General features: G+C 45.0%; 1 protein-coding gene across 1 annotated transcript; it reads left to right on the top strand.

The window, feature by feature from the left end:
* The first annotated feature begins 19,795 nt into the window (after positions 1–19,795).
* Positions 19,796–21,686, top strand: LOC122650464. Its single transcript, XM_043843879.1, has one exon. It carries the CDS (start codon positions 19,803–19,805, stop codon positions 21,684–21,686), a length of 1,884 nt encoding a protein of 627 aa, XP_043699814.1. The 5' UTR covers positions 19,796–19,802.
* The last annotated feature ends 608 nt before the right edge of the window (positions 21,687–22,294 follow it).

Genomic DNA, 22,294 nt, shown 5'->3' with positions numbered 1-22,294 from the left:
GTTACGGCCTACAATTCCATTCCAACCTCCCTTGGAAGTTGGTAGAGAGGATCACACATGGTTGACTTGACTCCATGATTACTCAGACTTCTTTGTTTTCACAAATATAAAATATGGAAATTAAATGAAGATTAACATCCCACGAGTGGGGGTGTGTGTCATTGCTTTAAAATATGGGACCCAAAAACACATTTGACTCTCTCTCTCTCTCTCTCTCTCTCATATACACACACACACAGTCTTTTTATCGATATCCCTTCTCACAATTGGGAAGGGATCTTCAAGTCATTGCCTATGTCGGTAACCTATTTTGGGACTTTTATTTCTTCATTTCACCATTTGATGGATTACTATTAGGCCTCTAAATGGATCGAATTCGGCTCGGACATAGATTAGATGTGATCGGATTCAAATATTTGTCAACTGAATAGGGATATCTATAAACAGATTCCGATGGATTCTAATGCGGATGGAATTCAGATTTTTGATCATCTATTTACATCTCTGGCTTCTCTGCCTTGTGTAAGTAACCCAGACCTTCCTCCCCCTAGGATACAATTCACTATCAATCGATATCTCTTAGATCATGATTCTCTTTTCCTTATATTCTAGAAGCCATTTTTTATTATTAAGTATTCATATTTTTTTCCGGACAGATTTTTATCGGAGTATTCGGATTTTTTTTCCCAGATATCTCTAAACGAATACGAATGTCTCTAAACAAATACGGATGCAGATCAAATTTGGATTTTCGGTTATCCATTTACAGCCTAATTACTATCAAACACTAAAACATCCACTTCGCAAGGTGGGAACCGTAGAAAATCAAGTATCTAAAATTATGCAGAAAAGAATAGAAATCATAAACAAACAATCACTCAATATGCACAAGGATTTAGATGGTTTGACAAGATTACTTATGTTCACGGTAAGATGAGATAGGTTTAACTATTAATAAAGAATAGATTATAATCACTGGTCCTCACATCTCAAATTGCTTACAGATAAAGAATTCTCGTTACAAATTTATTGTGAAACCACATATAAGCAATTTATTGAAATACCTATATGGTCTTAAATTATTTTTTCATTGTGACTATCACTCTCAAACCCTGCATGGACCAATCAATTTTTCGAGCCCCCACCTATAACAAAAGATAATTCATAAGTTTGACCTATTCCTTCGAGTGGGCCTCGAGGCTTACGCCCTCTTAATAGCTCTTGAGAATCAACCCACTAATGCAAACAACGGAATACAAGATATTGTACCCCAACAAGAACCCCTCAAGAAGTTTACAAACTTGTGATGATATTGAATAGAGAATAAGATTGAGTATAACTTAAAAACTAAATCTTGTCCAATCGTGCCAACCTTTCCTTTAAGGAAACTGATGGGACAAAGAACCTGGCATAGCAAGAACGAGCCAAGGAGGTCGCAAGACGGAGTGCTCCCCAAGCTCATAGAGAAGACCAAGTCACGAACAACGTATGGGGCTGGGCGGCAGGTCGCACCCCAGCCCGCACTGCTAGGGCGCAACGCGCTCGCCCATAAGTGGCAGCAGCCAGGCCATAGCCTGGCTGATGAGGAACGACCTCCATAACTTGCGTAGACAACGTCAAGTTTAGCATGGGCCAACACGGTCTGAGACTTTTGCCCACGTCACGCCTAATCCGGCGCGTGGGAAGTAACGGATAAACATTATCCCCACACTTTACTCTACAATGGTCTCACTCCACTCCGAGATTCTAGCTTACCTATTCAGGCACAGTTCTACCTCTCAATCACCTTAAGTAAGGGAGGTAACACATATCGAAACTATGGGGATTCTCATTGAATTGACTGCTGCTCAGAGATCTAACTTAAGCATCAGAGTGAGATCACCGGCAACGCCCGGTCCTCTCTGCTAATACTTGCTTTGCAGGCAGGGCTTGCTCCACAGGATTTCTGACACAACAGTTTGGTGCCGTCTGTGGGAACGATAGTCTCAAAGCCTCAAACCTCTACCAAACAATCAATCTAAGATCATGGCCGGAGAACAAAACGTCGTTCCACCCAACACTTAAGTTCCACCAATCGTGGAGAACCCAGACACACGTCGGGTGACGAAGAATACTCGTGGCGGGGGGACGGCAAAACAAACCCTGCAGCGACCAAATACGGGACCCTCCGGAACTCAGCTCCCGACGGTAGGCAAAGCCGCAGGAACCCAACCTTCAGCGACTATGGAGGCTGGCCAAACTACAACGCAGGATCAGGGCCAGTCCAGTCGTAACACCAGGGCACTGCCACCTCCACCGCCGCTGCCTCAGGGGTTCACCCCTATGGTGGCAGATCCTGACGCGCCTCCCAAGGTGGGCCAGATCCATGACCTGTAGCAGTAGGTACTCCACCAAAACAAATTCCTTGGGGACGTGGTTAGGGAAATTTAGGCATTGAGAGTGGCCAATCTGGCAACCGTCGTAGCCGCTGGCCTGCCTCCAGCACTAGCCTTGCCCCCGACACCTGTGTCGGTGCTCCCAAGGAACACTCAGAAGAACCCAAGGCCTGCGAGAGATGGCACGCGAGCAACGAGGAGCAGGGCTAGGTCCTCACACCCATCCAGGAGAGAGATGCCCCCTCAGGAGATCGTTCGCATAGGGAACCTGCCTACCAGGAGTAGGTCCTTGCGAGGGGGGGAGCAATCGGTGTCCACTGCCCGGAGGACTCATACCAGGACCGAGAGAAGTCGTTCCAAAGCCTCAGACACACGCACTGAGCAGGTTGACCAGTAAAGGCCACCCAGGCGTGATCTCCAAGATGAGTTGAACGCGCGACGTGCCAGGGCTGACGCCATCTCCAACTAGATCATGGAAAGTGAGCTTGACCGTAAGCTCAGAGAGATGAATATAAAGATCGCAGCCCTGGAGAGAGGAAGTGTCCCCGAGGAGAGTTTCAAACCTAGCCAACATCCCTTCACGACCGAGATCATGAGGGCTGAACTCCCCAGGGGCTTCAAGCCTTCTACCTTTGAGGCCTATGATGGCAAGGGTGATCCCAATGACCATATCAGTTACTTCAATGCCATGATGACGGTCTATGGAGGATCCGATGTGGTGTCATGCCGTTTTTTCCCCACTTCCCTAAAGGGGCCAACAGCATTATGGTTCGCCAAGCTGAAACCCAACTCAATAAGAAGCTTCACCGAGTTGGCCAAGGAGTTCGTGAGCAGCGTGAAGCAAAAGAAAACCGTTGCCAATCTGTTGGCCGTCAAACAGCGACCTGATGAGTCCATCAGGGATTACATCACCCGCTTCAATGCGGAGAGCTTGGAGATCAAGGACCTGAATGATGCAATGGCATTCCATGCCTTGCATAATGGGGTAACCAACCACGACGTAGTGAAGTCACTCACCCTGGATCCAGTGACTACCATGCCATAGCTACTGGACCGCTGCTACCCATACGCCAATATGTTCAATATCATGAAGACAAGGAAGGCGGTGGATGCAAAAGCTCCAGAGAAAAAGAGAGCAGGAGAGTTGAGAAGAAGAAAGACACCAAGAAGGCGAGGTCAGACCGAGACCAAAGCCTAGACTACACCCCGCTCAACACCACCAGGACCAAGATCCTGATGGAGGTGTATGATCGAGGTCTGTTGCAGTGGCCTAGGCCGATGTTCTCTAGGGCTGAGGACAGGAACATAAATAAATTCTACAAGTTCCACAAGGATGTCGGACACGACACCGAGGATTGTAGACAGCTAAAGAGGGAAATCGAGGACGTAATACAGAAAGGCCATCTGAGGTGTTACGTCAAGGAAGATGGGAAGGATAACTCCAGGGGTCGCGATGCCTCAAGAAACGACCACAGGACAGATGATCGAGATAGAAGAGGAGGTGATCGAGGTCACCGTGATGATCAGCGCAATGATCACAGGGAGGTCCAAAGAAACCCGGATGAGGCCAACAACTCTAGGGCGCCTGCTATCCTCACCATCCTAGAGGGCCAGGGTAGGAGTCATCACGCAAGGCCAAGGTACAAGCGCGGTTCGTGGCAGTGGGCAAAGTACCCAAGAAAAAGGTGCACACTAAGCCCGTGATCACATTCTCAGATGAGGACTTGGAGGGGCTAAGCTGGCCACACGATGATGCTGTCGTGGTTCAGGTAGTGATAGCCAATCGACCCATCCTTAGGATCCTGGTGGACACAGGGGCTTCAGTGGACATGCTGTCCTATGACGCCTATCTACAGTTTGGGTTTGAACCAGGCACGTTGAAACCTGAGGCCACACCATTATATGGATTCTCAGGTGCACCAGCCCCGATCGAGGGGTCAGTAGAACTTCTAATGATAGTGGGGACCGCCCCTTGTCAAAAGACCATCAAAGTTAATTTTATGATGGTGCGAGTTACGACTGCCTATAATGTCATATTAGGTAGACCAAGTCTGAACGAGCTGGGAGCTGTGGTGTCCACTAAGCACCTGAAGCTCAAGTTTTCCACCCCGAATGGCATAGGGGAGTGCCAAACAGAAGAAAGCCCACGAATGCCATGCTGCATTCTTAAAGGGTATCAAAGGCAACTGTAGGGGGACAGCCTACCAAGTGGAAGTCATGGATAACGGCGAAGGTGATAAATGCTATCAGAGGGGCGAGCCAGTTGAAGAGCTCATTGAAGTCCCGCTGGACGAGCAAGATCCCACAAGAACTATGAAAATTGGTTCACTGCTGAAGAGTGAGGGAGCTCACCTCGTTCCTCTAAAAAAAAATAAGGACGTGTTTTCTTGGTCAGCAGCTGATATGCCAGGCATACCACACCACATCGCTGAGCACGCCCTGCACGTGGATCCTACCAGGAAGCCAGTGTAGCAGAAAAGGAGGATGTTCACCCCAGAACGATAGGCCGCGATGAAAGAGGAAATTGAGAAGTTGAAGCATCTGGCTTCATTAGGGAAGAGCAGTTTCCTACCTGGCTTGCCAACGTAGTAATGGTCCCCAAACCAAATGGGAAGTGGAGGATGTGTGTAGACTACACAGACCTCAACAAAGCGTGCCCCAAAGATGAATATCCACTACCCAGAATTGACCTTCTGATAGATGCAATGGCAGGGCACGAGAGGCTGAGCTTCATGGACGCATACTCAGGGTACAATCAGATCCTGATGAAGAAAGGAGATGAGATATACACAACATTCCACTCAGACCAAGAGAACTTCTGGTACCTGTTGATGCCGCTTGGCCTGAGGAACGCAGGGGCAACCTATCAAAGAATGGTGAACAAGCTGTTCAAAGCACAGATTGGCGGAAACATGAAGGTATACGTGGATGATATGCTGGTGAAAAGCATAAGAGCTCAAGATCATCTGGCCGACCTGGACGAAGCAATTCAAGTATTACGGGCTCACCAAATGAAATTGAACCCAGCCAAGTGTGCCTTTGGGATCAGCTCTGGCAATTTCCTGGGCTACATGGTATCCCAAAGAGGAATTGAGGCCAACCCAGCAAAAATAAAGGCCATCTAAGAGATGAGCCCCCTCAGGACCATCCACGAGGTACAGAGATTAAATGGAAGGATTGCAGCATCGGCCCGATTCGTGTCATGATCTGGAGACAAATGCATACCGTTCTTCAAGACTTTGAAGAATCTAAAAGACATCAAAGGCTTTGTGTGGACTGAGGAATGCCAGAAGGCCTTTGAGGATCTGAAGGCATACTTAGCCAACCCGCCACTGCTGGCGCGGCCAGTTCCTGAAAAAGAATTGCTACTGTACCTAGCCACGTCACCTGTAGCAGTGAGCGCAACCTTGGTACGAGAAGAAGACGGGGTACAAAAACCAGTGTACTAAGTTAGCCACGTATTGCTAGATGCAAAAACTCGCTACCCCAAATCGAGAAGCTTGTGTTCGCATTAGTGAAGGCAACCCGTAAGCTAAGGCCATACTTCCAGGCATACCCCATAGCGATCATGACCAATCAACCGCTAAAGAAGGTGCTCCACAAGCCAGACGTGTCTGGGAGGTTGACCGCGTGGGCTATGGATCTAAGCGAGTATCAGATCGAGTACAGGCCCAGGACGGCCATAAAAGGTCAAGCCCTGGCAGATTTTATGGTCAAGTGTACTCAGAACGAGAATGTGCCAGAGCACGAGGACCAGATGGAAGTAGAGGCCAACCCAGTGTCGTCGTGGACCATGTTCCTAGATGGGTCAAGCAATTTAGAGGTCCAGGGGGCTGGCTTCATTCTAAAGAGCTCGGAAGGCTTCAAGATGCAGTTCGCGCTGCGCCTTAACTTCTCAACCTTAAACAACGAAGCGGAATATGAAGCACTAATAGCAGGAGTGCAGGACTGAGGACGGCCAAGGCCATATAAATTAAGAGGTTGACAATACAAGCTGACTCACAACTAGTTGTGAACCAGGTCAACGGGCATTATGGAGATAAAGATGACCATATGGCGACATACCTGGAAGTCGCTAGGAGCCTGGTGATCTCATTTGATGCATTCAAAATGAGTCGGGTGCCCCAGAACGAGAATGAGAAAGCAGACGCGTTCTCATGCCTGTCAACAGAAGCACTAGCTCAACTCGACGGGTCAGTATACATTAAGTAGCTATCTGAACCCTCCCACTAAGTCTGAGAGGTTACGCCAATCGAGGTCGAACCTAGTTGGATGGATCGCATCGTCGCATACCTGAGGGACGATGTTCGACCCAAAGATAGGGTCAAGGCGCACAAAGTTCAAGGTCACACAGCTTGATATACAATAGTGGAGGGGGAGCTGTACAAAAGATCGATCTATGGTCCGTTACTAAAGTGTCTGACTCCCACACATGGTCTAAATGCCTTGACGGAAGTTCACTGAGACATATCTGGCAGTCACATGGGGGGGCCATCTGGCCTATAAAGTGCTCAGAGCAAGGTTCTACTGGCCCAATATGCAGAAGGAAGCGATCCAGTATGTGAGAAGGTGCGAGCAGTGCCAAAAATTCGTGTCCATACCGCGTCAGCCTGCCACAAAGCTAGCGTCCATACTCAGCCCCATCCCATTTGCGATGTGGGGAATGGACATCCTGGGTAACTTCACCCCAGCTTTAGGGGGAAGGAAATATCTTGTGGTCGCGGTGGATTACTTCACCAAATGGGTAGAAGCAGAGCCAATAGCAAAGATCACGCGACAACAAATGGAAAAAATTTTCAGAGACAAGGTCATCTACTGGTTCAGGCTACCAAAGATATTGGTAACAGACAACGAAACACAGTTTAACAATCCACAGTTTGGGGCGTTCTGTGCCCAGTACGACATTGAGCTCCGAACGACCTCGGTTGCTTACACATAAGCAAACGGCCAGGCGAAAGTCACCAACCACACCATGCTGGCAGGAGTAAAAAGAAGGTTAACTGAGACCAAAGCGAGATGGGTTGATGAGCTCCCCAGTGTCTTATGGTCGTATCGAACTACAGTTCGAACACCCACAGGGGAGAGCCCGTTTCGACTAGCCTACGGAACTGAGGCTCTAACACCGGTCGAGGTAATAGCAGGCTCCCTCAGGAGCCTAAATTTTAATGAAAGGACGTACCAGGATGGGCTGAGGGCAAACCTGGATTTCCTGGATGAAGTAAGGGAGGGTGCGTTAATGAGAAACGAGGCCTATCAACAGAGAATGGCCCGCTACTACAATTCTAAGATCAAGGAAAGGATGTTCAGGGCTGGTGAGCTAGTGCTGCGCAAAGTAAGCGCCTCCCAACCTCAACACCAAGGCAAGCTGGACGTAAACTGGGAAGGACCATATGCGGTCTCTAAGCCGATCAGGCCAGGCACCTATCGCTTGAAGACCCCGGGGGGCAACAAGATACCATGACCCTAGAATTCAGAGAATCCCCCACTCCGCTTTGAAGGGGTCGCCCTTGATGCGCAAGAAGAAGAAACGGACTTTCCACTTCTTTGTGGAATTGGGCATATGGCATACGAACGCTTTGGGCTTCTGTGGCTCCTTCGCAACACGCAGAGCCACATAGAACCACTCATCGGTGGTCCTCTTCAAGTGGTAAAAATAAATGAAAAGCGCCCACAAGGCCTTCAACCGACAGAGAATCTAAAAAAATTTTATTAGTAAAGTCATTAAGGTCGTTGTAAAAGTTGCTCGTGAATCAAATACAAATATCAGTTCCTGGTCATAGTTTTGTTTACAGTGGCGTTCACAGTTTCGTGGTGACCTAAAATGGTTGTTCTTGAAGTCTAGCTAATTGGGCTAGCACGAAAGCCTGACCTCTACAGATCAGCACGAAAGTCTAGCTCGTTGAGCTAGCACAAAAGACTGACCTCCAAGGTCAGCCCCAAAGACTGATCCCTGAGGCTAGCATGAAAGATTGATCCCTGAGGTCAGCACCAAAGACTGACCTCTAAGGTCAGCACGAAAGACTGACCTCCAAGGTCAGCACGAAAGACTGATCCCTGAGGTCAGCACCAAAGACCGACCTCCAAGGTCAGCAAAAAAGACTGACCTCTAAGGTCAGCACCAAAGTCTAGCCTCTATGGTCAGCACTAAAAACTGGTCTTCAAGATCAACGTTAAAGTAGTAAAGACAACAAGATCGCATCACGAAGAAAAACTCAAGTGAAAGAGAAAGAGGCTCTTTTATTAATATTTCAAAGCATAAAGTACAAGTACATGAGAAAAGTACAATATCCAAGAACAGTTACAAAGATCAATTCATGGTCCAATTTCCCCTTCACTGTGGGAGAAAACGTGGTGAACTAAAACCCACCAGCAAGGCAAGTTCGATGAAGGGCGTCTTGGTGCTCTCGAACAAAAGAAGGCTGATGAAGCACAAGCACCAGGGGTCGCGAAGTGTGAAACAGGAGTAGCAGTGATAGAACGATACTAAGCTCGGCATTCATGATGCAATGCCACATGTTACGGAGCGACCCCAAAAATCAAGAGCAGACTGCTCTGCCAAGTGGGATTCACCATCAAAAGGCTAGAGCGCTAAAATAGCCTTGTTTCTACTCTCCTACCTCCGAAGGGAGCGTAGAGCTTAAAGAGCATGAGCATATTGTTGGCTTGGGTCCTCCAGCGCACTGATGGCTCCACATCACAACCTTCCAAGTCCTTTAACAGTCAGATCGGGAAGGGGCAGTCTCCTCAAGATTCTCCACCTCTTTGATGTAACGTTCCCACTCCTAAGAGTTGGCAATGGGACGCTGCACAGAGAGGAACCCTCACAGCTAGTCACCCAAAAGACACTGCATGTCGATCGATGATTGAGGTTGTAAGGGTCACTGTCGATCAAAAATTGAAGCCGAAAGAGGCATCAACAGGATGAATAAGACTTTCAAAATTTGTAACCCCTGTATCTGGAAAGGTGTCGACATCGTGGGCGGTGGAGAAGGTATGAACCTTCAAGAGAAAACCAGCCAAATGACGAAAAGGAATCCATGGATCTGTGAAAGGTACATAGAACAAAGGGCATAGCCCCTATTTAAAGGGTCAAGCGACGGTTCGAGATCCAAAACCACGTGGAGGGGAAGTTACGTCTGAGACCACGTGTCCTAGCTTTCTTGGTCTGGCACCACCCCAAAAAATTGGGAAAGGCAGTCACAAAGATGATGATTCAATTTCCATGCCAGCGCCATTACACCCCGACCACGTGCCTGAGCCCCATTGGCTCTTAGCCTCTCCAAGAAACCTAAAGGGCACCGTTACCAAAGCGGTAATTCAACTTCAATGCCAATTCCATTAATGGCAGGTATAAATCGTATGTCAATCAGAAAGGAAAGACAATAAATGCTTGCGCAGGGAATCCCCAAGAAATCTCAAGGGAAGATCCAGAGTCATGATGACGCTTACATCATGTGGAAGAGCAAACATCATGAAAGGCATACGCAGGAATCCAACTTCGAAAACAAGCGATCTAAAGAAAGAGGCAGACGAAGGAAAAGGAACGTGTTCCAACACTTAAGAAAGATATTCTTCATTGATGACGGGCTGGAATCAATACAGTGCACCAAAAAAAAAAAAAAAAAAAAAGAAGAAGAAGAACTACGAAATCTTCAATATTTGGCTGGTGGATCTAAGGCAAAGGCCGTATGGGCCGAGCTCGAGTCTGCTAGAGGAGGATTATTGGAAGTTTGGTCCACCAGAGGAGGATCAAAAGGAGCAGTCTCATCAACTGTGGTCGTAGTAGCTACAGGAGGAAGCACTGGAGCAGAGAGATCGCTACCGATAGTAGGGTCTTCGGAGGCCGCTGGCACCACGGGAGTCACAGGAACACTGGGGATGTAATATTTAAAGCCCGAGAAGTCGTAGCTCGGGGTCTTCTCGAGGACGTGCTTTATCGTGTCATTCACAGCACCCCGGTAACCCTTGCGGCTCACCTCTTTCATACGATCCCTTAGCTCCTAGGAAATTTTGAAGGCCTCTAGGGCTTTCTTGACAGCATCTTCGATCGCCTGGGGCTGCCAGTTCTAGAAATTGGTAAAGTCCTCCTTGATTGAGGTGGTCTTTCTTTTCTCCAGCTCCTTCTTCGTCTCCACTGCCGTCAACTACTTCTCCAGCTACACTAGGCGGTCAGTAAAGGACGAGACCATTTCCTTGTGATCCTTGGCCGCTTCCTCCAGAGTAGAAATTGTGGTCCCAGTAATCACCGCCTGCTCCTCCGTGACCTTCCTCATCCTTTTCTCCTCCTCGTAGGAGGCAGACAAGCTCACCACCCTCCGTCGGAGTTCGCTCGCCCCACGAGTAACCTACAAAGGATAGGGCAACGTTAAGGGATGGCTAGTAAAGAAAGCATGGGAAAAGCCAAGTTCGAGGCTCACCCTGGCAAAGTCCATTGCGAATGAGTCCATAAGCTCGTCGTTAGATGGGGCATGAATGACGGCCATGTCCTGAGGAAGGCCATAATCCATCAACTCCTTAGCGACCTGGGGAAAATCAAAAGATGATTCGCCCTCATAGACCTCCCACTAAAAATGAAGATGCTTCTTCCCCTTTGGAGGGGGCAAGCCCTTCTCGCCCTTGGCGGTACCCCCCTTTGCGGGATCTTGGGGGGCTTGCTTCGTGTCCGGGGGAGCCTTATCCGAGGACCCTGCCCCCAACGCTGCCTTCTTTGGAGGAGGGTCTAGGACCACCACTTCGTCGCGAGAACGCTTCTCGGGGACTTTTAGTGGTAGGGCCTTGCTGGACTTCTCCACCTTGTCCTTGCCCCTATCCACTTTCTCCTTCCCTTTTGAAGGGAGCTCTTGCTTTTCCTGACCAGTGGTGGAGGCCGCGGAATCCTTGATAGTGACGCCCGATAAGGAAGTGCGGGTCTGTCGCTTGGGCTGCTTCTCCAAGACTTTCTGCCTCTCCACCTCCGCCTCTTCGTGGAGCTCATCAAAGTTTGGTTCGTAGTCCACTGGAAGAAACAAATAAAGACGATTCAGAAACAAGTTCGGGACCATACGGTGCAAAGAAAATAAGATCACAGGAAAAAGGACTCACCCCGTGCTGAGCTCAACCCGTACCTAACCAACAGGGCCTCATCTGCCAAATCGCTCACGTCGAAGGCCGCACCCTGCGAGATGAGTTTGAGAGACCGCTAGTCATATGAGCTCAACATGGGGACCTGATTCACTTACTTCATCCGCACAAACCCCTACTCCGCTTTGAAGGGGTCGGACTTGACGCGCGCGAAGAAGAAATGGTAATTCCACTTCTTTGTAGAATCGGGCATATGGCATATGAACGCTTTGGGCTTCTGTGGCTCCTTCGTACCACGCAGAACCACATAGAACCACTCATCGGTGGTCCTCTTCAAGTGGTAAAAATAAATGAAAAGCGCCCACGAGGCCTTACGACCAAGCTGGGCGAAGAACAAGTGAAAACCAAAAAGCTGCTTCCAGGAGTTTGCCACTAACTGACCGGGGGAGATCGTGAAGTGATGCAGCACGTCCAAAATAAAATAATGGATGGGGAAACGGAGGCCGCACGGGAACGCAACCTCGTACAGACATACAGTGTCAGGCTGTGGGGTGTTCGCCCTCTCAGCTCTGGTAGGTATCCATGTCTCCACCCATGAGGGGAAGCCATATTGGGCCCTGAAAACGGCTAATGAGTCCTCGGTCATGGTGCTCTCAAAGACAGCCACACCGGTGGGCCTTACCAAGACCTCTTCCTCTTCCTCCACGCCGGGAGCGCCATCAACGACGGCTGTACGCTCCGCTAGGCCCTCGACTGAGGCCTGCATACCCCCACTAGATTGGGCAAAGGAAGCCTGGGCGGCAAACTTTTTGGACCCAAAGAGTGCAGATCGCTCCTCTTGGGTCCTCTCTGAACTCACTTCGAGGTCAGAGCCCCCACTCATGCCGGCACCCTCGTCGGAGCCCTTATTGGACTCCGCTTGAGACGAAGAAGAAGAAGACATAACTGGAGAAAACTTACTAGTAAAGAGTTACAGAAATAGGAAGTGAGAACGGGGTTGAAAGCGCAGCACGAGCAAGTTACGCGGCACGAGTTCGCGAGGGAAGAACTTCAATAAAGATGCTCGAGAGTTGCTGCGAAAAGTGGCAGTCATCGGAGCAAATGCGGTGGTAGGAAACAGCAACAACAGAAGGCAAAGAAAACAGGAAATTTGAAATCGCGGAGTGACAATAAAAGGTTCTAAGGAAGAAGACAACTCCTATTTATAGACCAGGAGGGGGAGAGCGAGCGTCCAGATCCAACGATCGGAAAGCAAGTCCATTGTAGGGCAAAGGAAAACTAATGCTGGACCTGCCCGAGATGTAATAACCACATAGGCCACATGCCCAAGTCCTAATGGATGCCTTGTCACTGCAGAGATCGAGCGACGGTAGGCCTAGCCTAGACCTCATAATGCCCACGGACACGCAGTCGTACTAGGGCGGAAAGTCAAAGGTCGCAAAGTCAAAATGGCAAGAGCCCCGATCGAGGTGCCTTTATGGCCTCGGCCACGTGTCCACCAGTGGCTGGAACGTCAAGTCACGCCCAACCATCAATACGTCAGTCTAACGAGTGTGAGATCAGGTGTTGAAGAATTAGAACCGATTTAACTCCCCAGGCCGCCAACGTCCGGGGAGTGGGGGGCTCGTGATGGGACAAAGAACCTAGCATAGCGAGAACGAGCCAAGGAGGTCGCAAGACGGAGTGCTCCCCAGGCTCATAGAGAAGACCAAGTCACGAACAACGTACGGGGCTGGGCGGCAAGTCGCACCCCAGCCTGCACCGCGAGGGCGCAACGCGCTCGCCCATAAGTGGCAGCAGCCCGGCTGTGAGGAATGACCTCCATAACTTGCGTAGACAACGTCAAGTTTAGCATGGGCCAACACGGTCCGAGACTTTCGCCCAAGTCACGCCTAATCCGGCGCGTGAGAAGTAACGGATAAACATTATCCCCACACTTCACTCTACAACGGTCTCACTCCACTCCGAGATTCCAGCTTACCTATTCAGGCACAGTTCTACCTCTCAATCACCTTAAGTAAGGGAGGTAACACATATCGAAACTATAGGAATTCTCATTGAATTGACTGCTGCTCAGAGATCTAACCTAAGCATCGGAGTGAGATCACCGGCAACGCCCGGTCCTCTCTGCTAATACTTGTTTTGCAGGCAGGGCTTGCTCCACAGGATTTCTGACTCAATAGAATCATTTTTTTTTTTTTAAACAAATTGATAAGTTCGAAACCCACCTGCAAATTGATGCATATGACTTGTATCCTTCATTAACTAGTAGTGTAATGACTCTCTAAGCAAGCGAGAAACTAGGAATTAACATTAATTTATAAGAGATTTTTATTGCTCATGCACATCAAATACAGCCAATGGCATTCATTGACCCGTCACCAATCGTATGCTCTAGGGGAGTTTCATTCAACTGGGAGATTAACAACCTAAAAAAATATGATTTTTTTATGTGAAAACTATAAAATTAATCAACAAAGAATTAATACCGAACTGTTGTGACGTAACATAAGTTAATTTGACCAGATGAACATCCACATGGATTCCTTCCACTCTTCTAGATCCCACCAACATCAAACAATTGAGAAAAATGGGTAAATGCCCCTATTCCCCCGCCATTCTTTGTCTCCATTGAAGAAGATCCTTCACATATATCATTTTCATTTTCTTCTTCTCCCTCCCTCCCACCCTCCCTCCCTCCGGCTCCGAGTGTCTTTGTGCTTTGACTGGGTTGGGAGGGACCAGAAGCAATTAGAAGTTAAGACTCCTTAGAGATATCTATTACTTCTAATAATAATCTTTCTCCTTATCACTAACACTTGGCAACCTATCAATCCCTACCCTAGAATTGTAAAAGGAGTAGTGTACTTCTCTATATATTGACAAGTCGTATTATAAACTAGTATAAGTCTAGATCACTGTGAATGCGGTGTGTGGGCGTGCATGATTTAGTGATGTAGTTCAAAACAAAAATGCTAATAAGATAGAAAATGAAAGAATAATCTTATTGTAACCTATCTTATACTAGGTTGGCGCAATCCATTCTGCTTCAGGATATTACTCAACTTCAGGTTGCCTTTCTTTTAGATAGTACTTTTTGTGATTCGAACTCGTGACAAAATGACTGTATCTGATATCAAATGTTAGTTATTGATCGATACGTCAAAAGTTTCAGAGTTGATGGAACACATTAAATCAAGCCCTTTAATCTATTCTATATTAAGTTGGCGCTATCTATTAATACCTATACACTAGAGTGGGATCTATTAAACATATAATTCACTCACCATAAGACGACCTCAAACTCAACAAAAAAATAACTTATAGTGAAAAGACAGATAAATTAGGAACTCACTTACTTTAAAATGAGATTCTACATTGGAAACCATATTTTTTCTTCTACAAAAGGTTAAAATTGAAGGAGAGAAAAATAGAATCATCAACAATAAATGATTATAACATCATAATGATGTCATCATTTAGTCACAATTTCTCTAGAGTACAAGGCACTGATACAGCTACTGATGTAATACTAAGTGCAACAGAAACCAACCCCAGAAGCCCAAATAAATTGTCTTTTTAGTTCCGTCTGTGTGATGGTCAAATAAAACATGCCATCGTGTGTATAAAGTCGAAACTTTTGAGTGGCACAAAAGTCAAAAAGTCTTGTCTCTGCCGTAACCACAATAGAGGAGTCAACAAGTCATGTTTTCACTTAAATGCCAGCTCTTTGCGACTCTGACTCTGATCCGATCATATTATTCCAGAAAACTAGGTTTAAGACCTTGAAACACAGAATTGTCTTTTGTAGCGTGGCCATCTAAAGATTTTGGACCTGGCTGGGGGATCTAGCCCAGCAAAAATAGGGGTGTTTGGGTCCCTTTCATAAGTGGGCTCTATCCTATAAAATAATCAAAACCCCTTTTGTTTTAGTTAGATGGATCCTCTAGCTCCTGCCATGGTTGCAGGAAAGCCAGGTCTGGGGGTGGGGGTGTTAGCTGTGAAATAATTCAAATACCCCTGTTTTTGTTGGGCTGGATCCTTTATTTTTCGTCACGATTGAAGGAGAGTCGAATACAAAGATTTTAATGTAAAAAGGATCAGCGAATTATATGGGCTATAATTACAAAGTGTTTTCAGACGCTTATAGTTACATGAGGATTTTGATTATGTAATTCGAGATTGAGCAGTATTTGTTTATGAAGTTTTTTATTTAAAACATAGGTTCAGAGTGAAAAACCACACCAATGAGAGGGGTGGAGATGAATTCGTTTCCACAACCTCTCATATCCTGACATTCTCTCTCCTCCCTAACCATATGGCTCTTTATTAACAAAATAGTTCTCATCCATGCCTCAATTGTCGTCGTTTGGGAGATTCTTTTCATATTGGGGACATCAAAAATCCTTTTCTATGTTCGAGAGAGCAATCTATGTCAACACTTCATTTGTCTATTTCTCCTCCCCAAAACAAGGGTAGATATGTCTTTTCACATAGAAAGGAGAGAGATAGACATATGAGAGAGCTGACATAGGCCAAGCTTTTATGCAGTCTGGACAGAGTTTTTGGTTTTTTTCCTAATAATAATACTGGCAAGGAAATATCTTAAGTCACACCAATCAATGTGTGGTGGAAAGTACGCACGGTTTTGTCAATAACTAACACATGAGACTGCGAGAGGATCAGAAGGAGAGAGAATATTAATTATGAAAAAAGTATGAGAAGAATCCGAACTCCATCGTCATCATGGTCTTTTTCCATAATAAATATATATGATAAAATGACAAAGATATCCTTAGCACAGAAGTTACAAAAAAAAAAAAAAAAAAAAAGGGGGTTTGGAACATAGTATACGTGTGGCATAGATATGCGCATAATGTACTGCATGAACAGTACTTGACATGGAGGAATTTATTAATTTATTGATAATGCCAAATCCAAAGTACGTTAAGATTCCGATTAGAATCATCAAATATTAAAGATATCTTGTTGATGGAAAGTCCAATCATACATCAAAATAGACATTGTTAAAGATCACATCAATATTCTAATAGCCAGACACTTGGATTACAGTCCATCGCTCGTTATTTTGTGGAAGGTCCAATAGTTGACTTAATATAATATTATTTTAGTTACTTACCATAGTTGTAGAGCAAAGGGAAAAGATGAAAATGAGCTTGTTTGGACTCTAATTGTAGGATCAATCTCTCATCTGATTTGATCTGATTTGATCTGATCATCCCAATTGCTTTATATTTGAAGTACCACATCAACACTCAACAGCTAATTAAGCTACATGAGATCGATCTCTCCCTCTCCCTCAACTTGATTGGTCAATGCTGACCTAATCCGAGCCAGTTGGTCAAAAAATGTTCCAACCCAATGTGGAACCGACCCATCTACTAGACCTCCATAGTTCTTTCTCTTTATACATCCGTTGTTGTAATTTTTTTTTTTCTTGCAAATAGTATTTTACATGAAATTTTTATAGGATAAAGTTCTCCGTCCTGGGGTGCAGGGTACATCCAGACACATTGAGGGTGGATGAAATTACCAGCCTCCCCCCCAGAATGACGCATGTGTCTAGGTGTAACCTGTGCCTAGATGCGCTTCCGGACCGAGACTGTACGCCCAATTTTTATTTATATAATTTTTTAGGAGAAATATATCCTTTACCATAAGTGAAGGATTCATCCATAAATCCAAAATCATTATTTCTTCCATCTATATGTTGGAAGTGTTGAGGGTTGGTGTCTTGTAATATGTTGTTTGCGTTGTGGATTGCCTTTGATAATTTCAGAAAATTATACTCTTTATTTTTCCTTTAAATTTTTTTGTGGTAAACTTTTCCCTTTAAATTGGTAATCAATGAATTGTTAAGGTTACAAGGAATTCTTTGTGAACACAGGGAGGTGTGACGAAGAGAGCTTGTAACCTTTTTCTCCATTGCTAATGAAGACTGCTCTAATATCACCATGGGTGTAGGTATTGTACTGAATAATGTATATCTTTGTATAATAGTTGTTCAATTGTTTATCTTTCTGTTAAGTTGTGTTTTTTGCATCGTGAGCAATACTTGAAAGAGAAATTTATAAATCCAGCTGAGAAAACCGAGTAGCTAAGAAATCCAGTTGAATGGTGAGGGCAGAATTGCATAAGCCAGGATGATTAGGCTCGTTGGAACCAAAAGAGAAATTGCTCTGATAACACAACAACTCTTAAAAAATTTATTTTCATTCATTGAACTGCTCTACGATTGTAGAGGTATAAATATGTACAAAACTTGGATTCCTATACGTACTAGGACTCTATCTCTTGAAGCATAATTGTAGAGGAACTCAAAGTTGATGCTCATGGAAGACCTAGAGTTCGGGTGCACTAAGTTTTGGTTTTTTTTCCCCTATGTCTTCTTGTTCACTTACTAGTCCTCTTTCCTGCTGATGGCAATGTTGTAGTTAAGGGTCGTTCTAGTTGATTTTGTTGCTTGTTAATGGTTTTTTCGATCTATCTATACTCTTTTTTTTTCTTTTTTTTTATTCTCTTTTAATATACACAACCTTATAGTGAAAATACATAGGATTTAGAAATCGTGTATCGGACTTTAGGACTCCTAATATAATTGGGAATTGAATCCTATAGTCGGTTGATAGAGAGTAACTACCACTTGCCCATTATAAGATTATCACCCAATATCTCCCTACCCTTAAAGAAGATTAAAGTCACCTCCATTGGGGGCTATTTTAATGTCCCATTTGTCTTCACTTGTTCAAGTTGGATTCTATAATATCAAATTCCAACATATATATATATATATTCTCACTAAGATTTACTAAGCTCACAGATACAAAATTTTGTTTTTAATGATAAGATCATCCAACCTCACACATTGCTCACATCTCTATCCTAAAACGTTACATGGGATATGTTGGGCATGAAATAGAATTCCGTAAAGTAGGGAACATAAATACATTAAAACTAATTAATTTCCTAACTTGTGATTAATCTTTGACTATGAGATTTACATTTTCATTTCTTAAATTCTATATTTTTACTATAAAATGTAATTCATGGAGAGAAGTTAGCCACCAGACACGCACTCAACTTGTATATTTTTTTTACGTATAAACTTGTTGAACGTCCGCCGTTCATCATGCTGACTTTTTTTATTTTCTTCGCATAATCATTTTAAAACTTATAAAAATATCAAAAGATCATAACTTGAGACCCTTTTTTGAAAAAATGGAATCCGAAAAAAATAAACAAAACAGTCCCAATTTATTGAGATTCCAAAGGGATAACATGAGAGAGACTGAAACCTAAATTAAGCACATGGATGGCCTTTTAGAATTAATTCCCAGAAATTGTTATCACAATTCACAACCTTGAATATCACGTGAAACTCAAATTTTGCCCCTTAAAGCACTAGTTACATCAAGATGACTTGATTCCCTTTGAATGATGGAACTTAGTAGTTTATTATTATTAAGGGAAAAGATAGAACACTCCTACCCGGTCTGCTTTTGAATTTTTATCCTCTTCAAGTGCGGTGCACTGCTCAATACACCTCACTTGTGCATTTGACGATAGTCATGTGAAGGATCTTTAACCTCTCTAGTTCTCTACCCAACCCAGTTCCCTAGTGCCTCTTTAACAATGGGGGCTCGGGCGCAATGACCACCCTACCGCTACCTAAACACTTTGCCCGGCCAGGTGGGGCTTCACCCCCTTCCCCCTTATTAGATGCACTAGAGAATTGGGTCGGGCAAGGAACTGGAGGAGATAATTTCCCCTATGTGACTGAGAGATTGAACTTTAAAGGTGAACTGCCCAGTGCACCGTTAGATGAACAAGCGAGGTGCACTGGCTGGCAATGCACCACACTTGAGAGGATAAAGATTCTATGCTTGTTGCATGGTTCATGCACCTAGACATACAAAGCACCTTGGACGCCTGGAAATTACCGTATTGTTTTCATGTAAAGGTGGAAAATCCTAGTCGTCCAACGTGGGAGGTGAACGACCGGGTAGCATTCTATTATTACACTTATTATTAATTAATTCTTTAAAAAAATGGATAAATTAGTTTACTCGTAATTACATTAAGTGGTAGCTAGCACTATGAAGGGACTAGGGTTTTTCCTATGAGCTACTGTACTCCACATGTCCCTCATGGTTTCTACACATGGGTGGCAAAAACTTGCACTTTGCACCACCTCTTAGTCAACCATTCAAGTCTTTCTCTACTATTACCCATTTTACAGCTAGTGCTATATATCGTCATCTATAAATACTCCCTCTCAGCAATGAGAAGTTGTTAAACCCAATTGAATTGAATTCCAACTCTCCTGCAAGTAAGAAAGATTTAGCTATGGCAGCAGGAGATATGGGAGGGTCATGGAGAGACATGAGGAGCCTAACAAACCAAGTTCTGTCAGGAAGATGGTTCATGGTGTTCGCATCTTTCTTGATTATGTCTGCAGCTGGTGCAACTTACATGTTTGGTCTCTACTCCAACGAGATCAAAACATCTCTTGATTACGATCAAACCACTCTCAATTTATTAAGCTTTTTCAAAGATGTGGGTGCCAACGTCGGTGTTCTCTCCGGCTTAATCAACGAAGTCACACCACCGTGGGTGGTGCTAGTCATCGGCGCCGTCATGAATTTCTTTGGCTACTTCATGATATGGCTTTCCGTGAAAGGTACCATTCCAAGACCCCAAGTTTGGCAGATGTGTCTCTACATCTGTCTCGGTGCCAATTCCCAATCTTTCGCTAACACTGGAGCTCTGGTCACCTGTGTTAAAAACTTCCCTGAAAGCCGAGGTGTGGTTTTAGGGCTTTTAAAAGGTTTTGTGGGTCTCAGTGGTGCTATTATGACTCAAATCTACCATGCCGTCTATGGAGATGATCCAAAATCTCTCATCCTTCTCATTGGTTGGCTTCCTGCTGTTATTTCTTTCGCTTTCGTTCGAACCATTCGAATCATGAAAGTGATTCGACAATCCAACGAGCTGAAAGTGTTTTATAATTTCCTTTACATCTCACTCTGCCTTGCTGGTTTCCTCATGATCATAATTATTGTAGAGAAGCAATTTCCGGCGATGGATAACCGAGTTGGGTACAGTTTGAGTGCTACCACTGTTGTTGTCTTGCTCTTCGTCCCCCTCACCGTCGTTTTTAAGGAAGAGATTATCACGTGGAAGAAGAAGATGCAAGCTCTCCAGCCTTACTCTTCTTCTTCTTCGCCGGAGTTGAAAATTAAGATTGAGAAGCCAACGACGGCGGCGGCGGCGGCGGCGATAGTAGCGTTGCCACCACCACCATCATCAGCACCATCACCATCAACAAAGCCGGCGGTGTCTTGCTGTGGTAACATATGCAAGGCACCTGATAGGGGTGAAGACTACACAATTTTACAAGCTCTATTTAGTATGGACATGTTAATTCTCTTCATAGCCACGACATGTGGGGTTGGAGGAACATTGACGGCCATCGACAATCTCGGACAAATCGGTCTCTCACTCGGTTACCCAGCTCGGAATACAAGCACTTTTGTGTCACTAGTGAGTATATGGAACTATCTCGGAAGAGTGGTGGCGGGTTTCGTGTCGGAAATAGTTCTAAAAAAATACAAATTCCCACGTACCCTTATGCTCACACTAGTCCTCTTCATCTCCTGCGCCGGCCACCTCTTGATCGCCTTTGGAGTTCCCAATGGTCTATACTTCGCATCTGTGATTATCGGATTCTGTTTCGGGGCACAGTGGCCGCTACTCTTCGCCATAATATCGGAGCTATTTGGGCTAAAATATTACTCAACTTTGTACAATTTTGGGTCGGTGGCGAGCCCAATTGGATTATACATTCTGAACGTGAAGCTTGCAGGGCACTTATATGATAAAGAGGCGAGGAGACAGTTGGCGGCGTTGGGGAAGACTAGGGTGGTTGGGAAAGGATTGACCTGCACAGGTGTGGATTGTTACAAGCTCTCTTTCCTTATAATAACGGCGGTGACATTGTTTGGGTGTGCTGTGTCCTTTATTCTTGTGTTGAGGACAAGGAAGTTCTACCAGAGTGACATTTACAGTAAGTTCAGGGAGGCGGCGGAGGCGGCGGAGGCGGCGGAGGCCGGCGAGACCGAGATGGCTCTGGCTTCTAACGGGAAAGGTGGCGAGATTTCTTCTTCTTCAATTGTCTCAAAGACAGAGAAAGAGGGGGAAGTGAATGGAGATGGAAGGAGGATAGAGTAGAGTAGAGTTACAGTAAGTGGGTGGGAATGTAATTAGACGTGAGTTTGGGGGGTAATCTTCAAACTTAATTTTCTATTATATGTAGAATTTAACTAATTGGATAATCCAAAAGAAGGTCATGATGTGAAGAGTTTGAACTGAAAGTACACACATTTGATCTAATACTACAGATTACAGTTAAGTTTACCTTACATGTGCTTGGTCTTTTTTAGTAATTAAAAATCTTCCAAATTTTAACAAGATGACAAAATTGTCCCTGACTGTATGCTTAATTTACGAATTTAGTTCTGTGAATGTGGGGTCCATTCTCTAGCGAACACTGACTGACTGACTGAACAAAGTCAAGGGTCGTCTAATTGTGCAAGTAGGACAAGTGGGTGGGGATCGATAAGCATTGAACAGCTACTTATTTATTTTTATATTAAAATCAAATGTTCGGTTCTAGAGAGAGAGAATATTGACTATTGTAATTTATTGGAGTTCCATACTCCCATCTATCTCATTAAATAGGGGTGTTGGGGTATCATAAGGTCAGATCCTCTCCACGTATGTTCACACGGACGCTTCATGTGTTAATACCCATCTCATTTATTGTCATTTGAAGGGTG

This window comes from Telopea speciosissima, chromosome 2, assembly GCF_018873765.1.
Source record: "Telopea speciosissima isolate NSW1024214 ecotype Mountain lineage chromosome 2, Tspe_v1, whole genome shotgun sequence".
In the NCBI taxonomy this organism is placed as follows: Eukaryota; Viridiplantae; Streptophyta; class Magnoliopsida; order Proteales; family Proteaceae; genus Telopea; species Telopea speciosissima.
This window is presented reverse-complemented; position numbering and strand designations above follow the sequence as displayed.

Excerpts from the sequence above, each read along its gene's own strand:
- LOC122650464 (XM_043843879.1), top strand. The coding sequence starts at position 19,803 with ATGGCAGCAGGAGATATGGGAGGGTCATGGAGAGACATGAGGAGCCTA.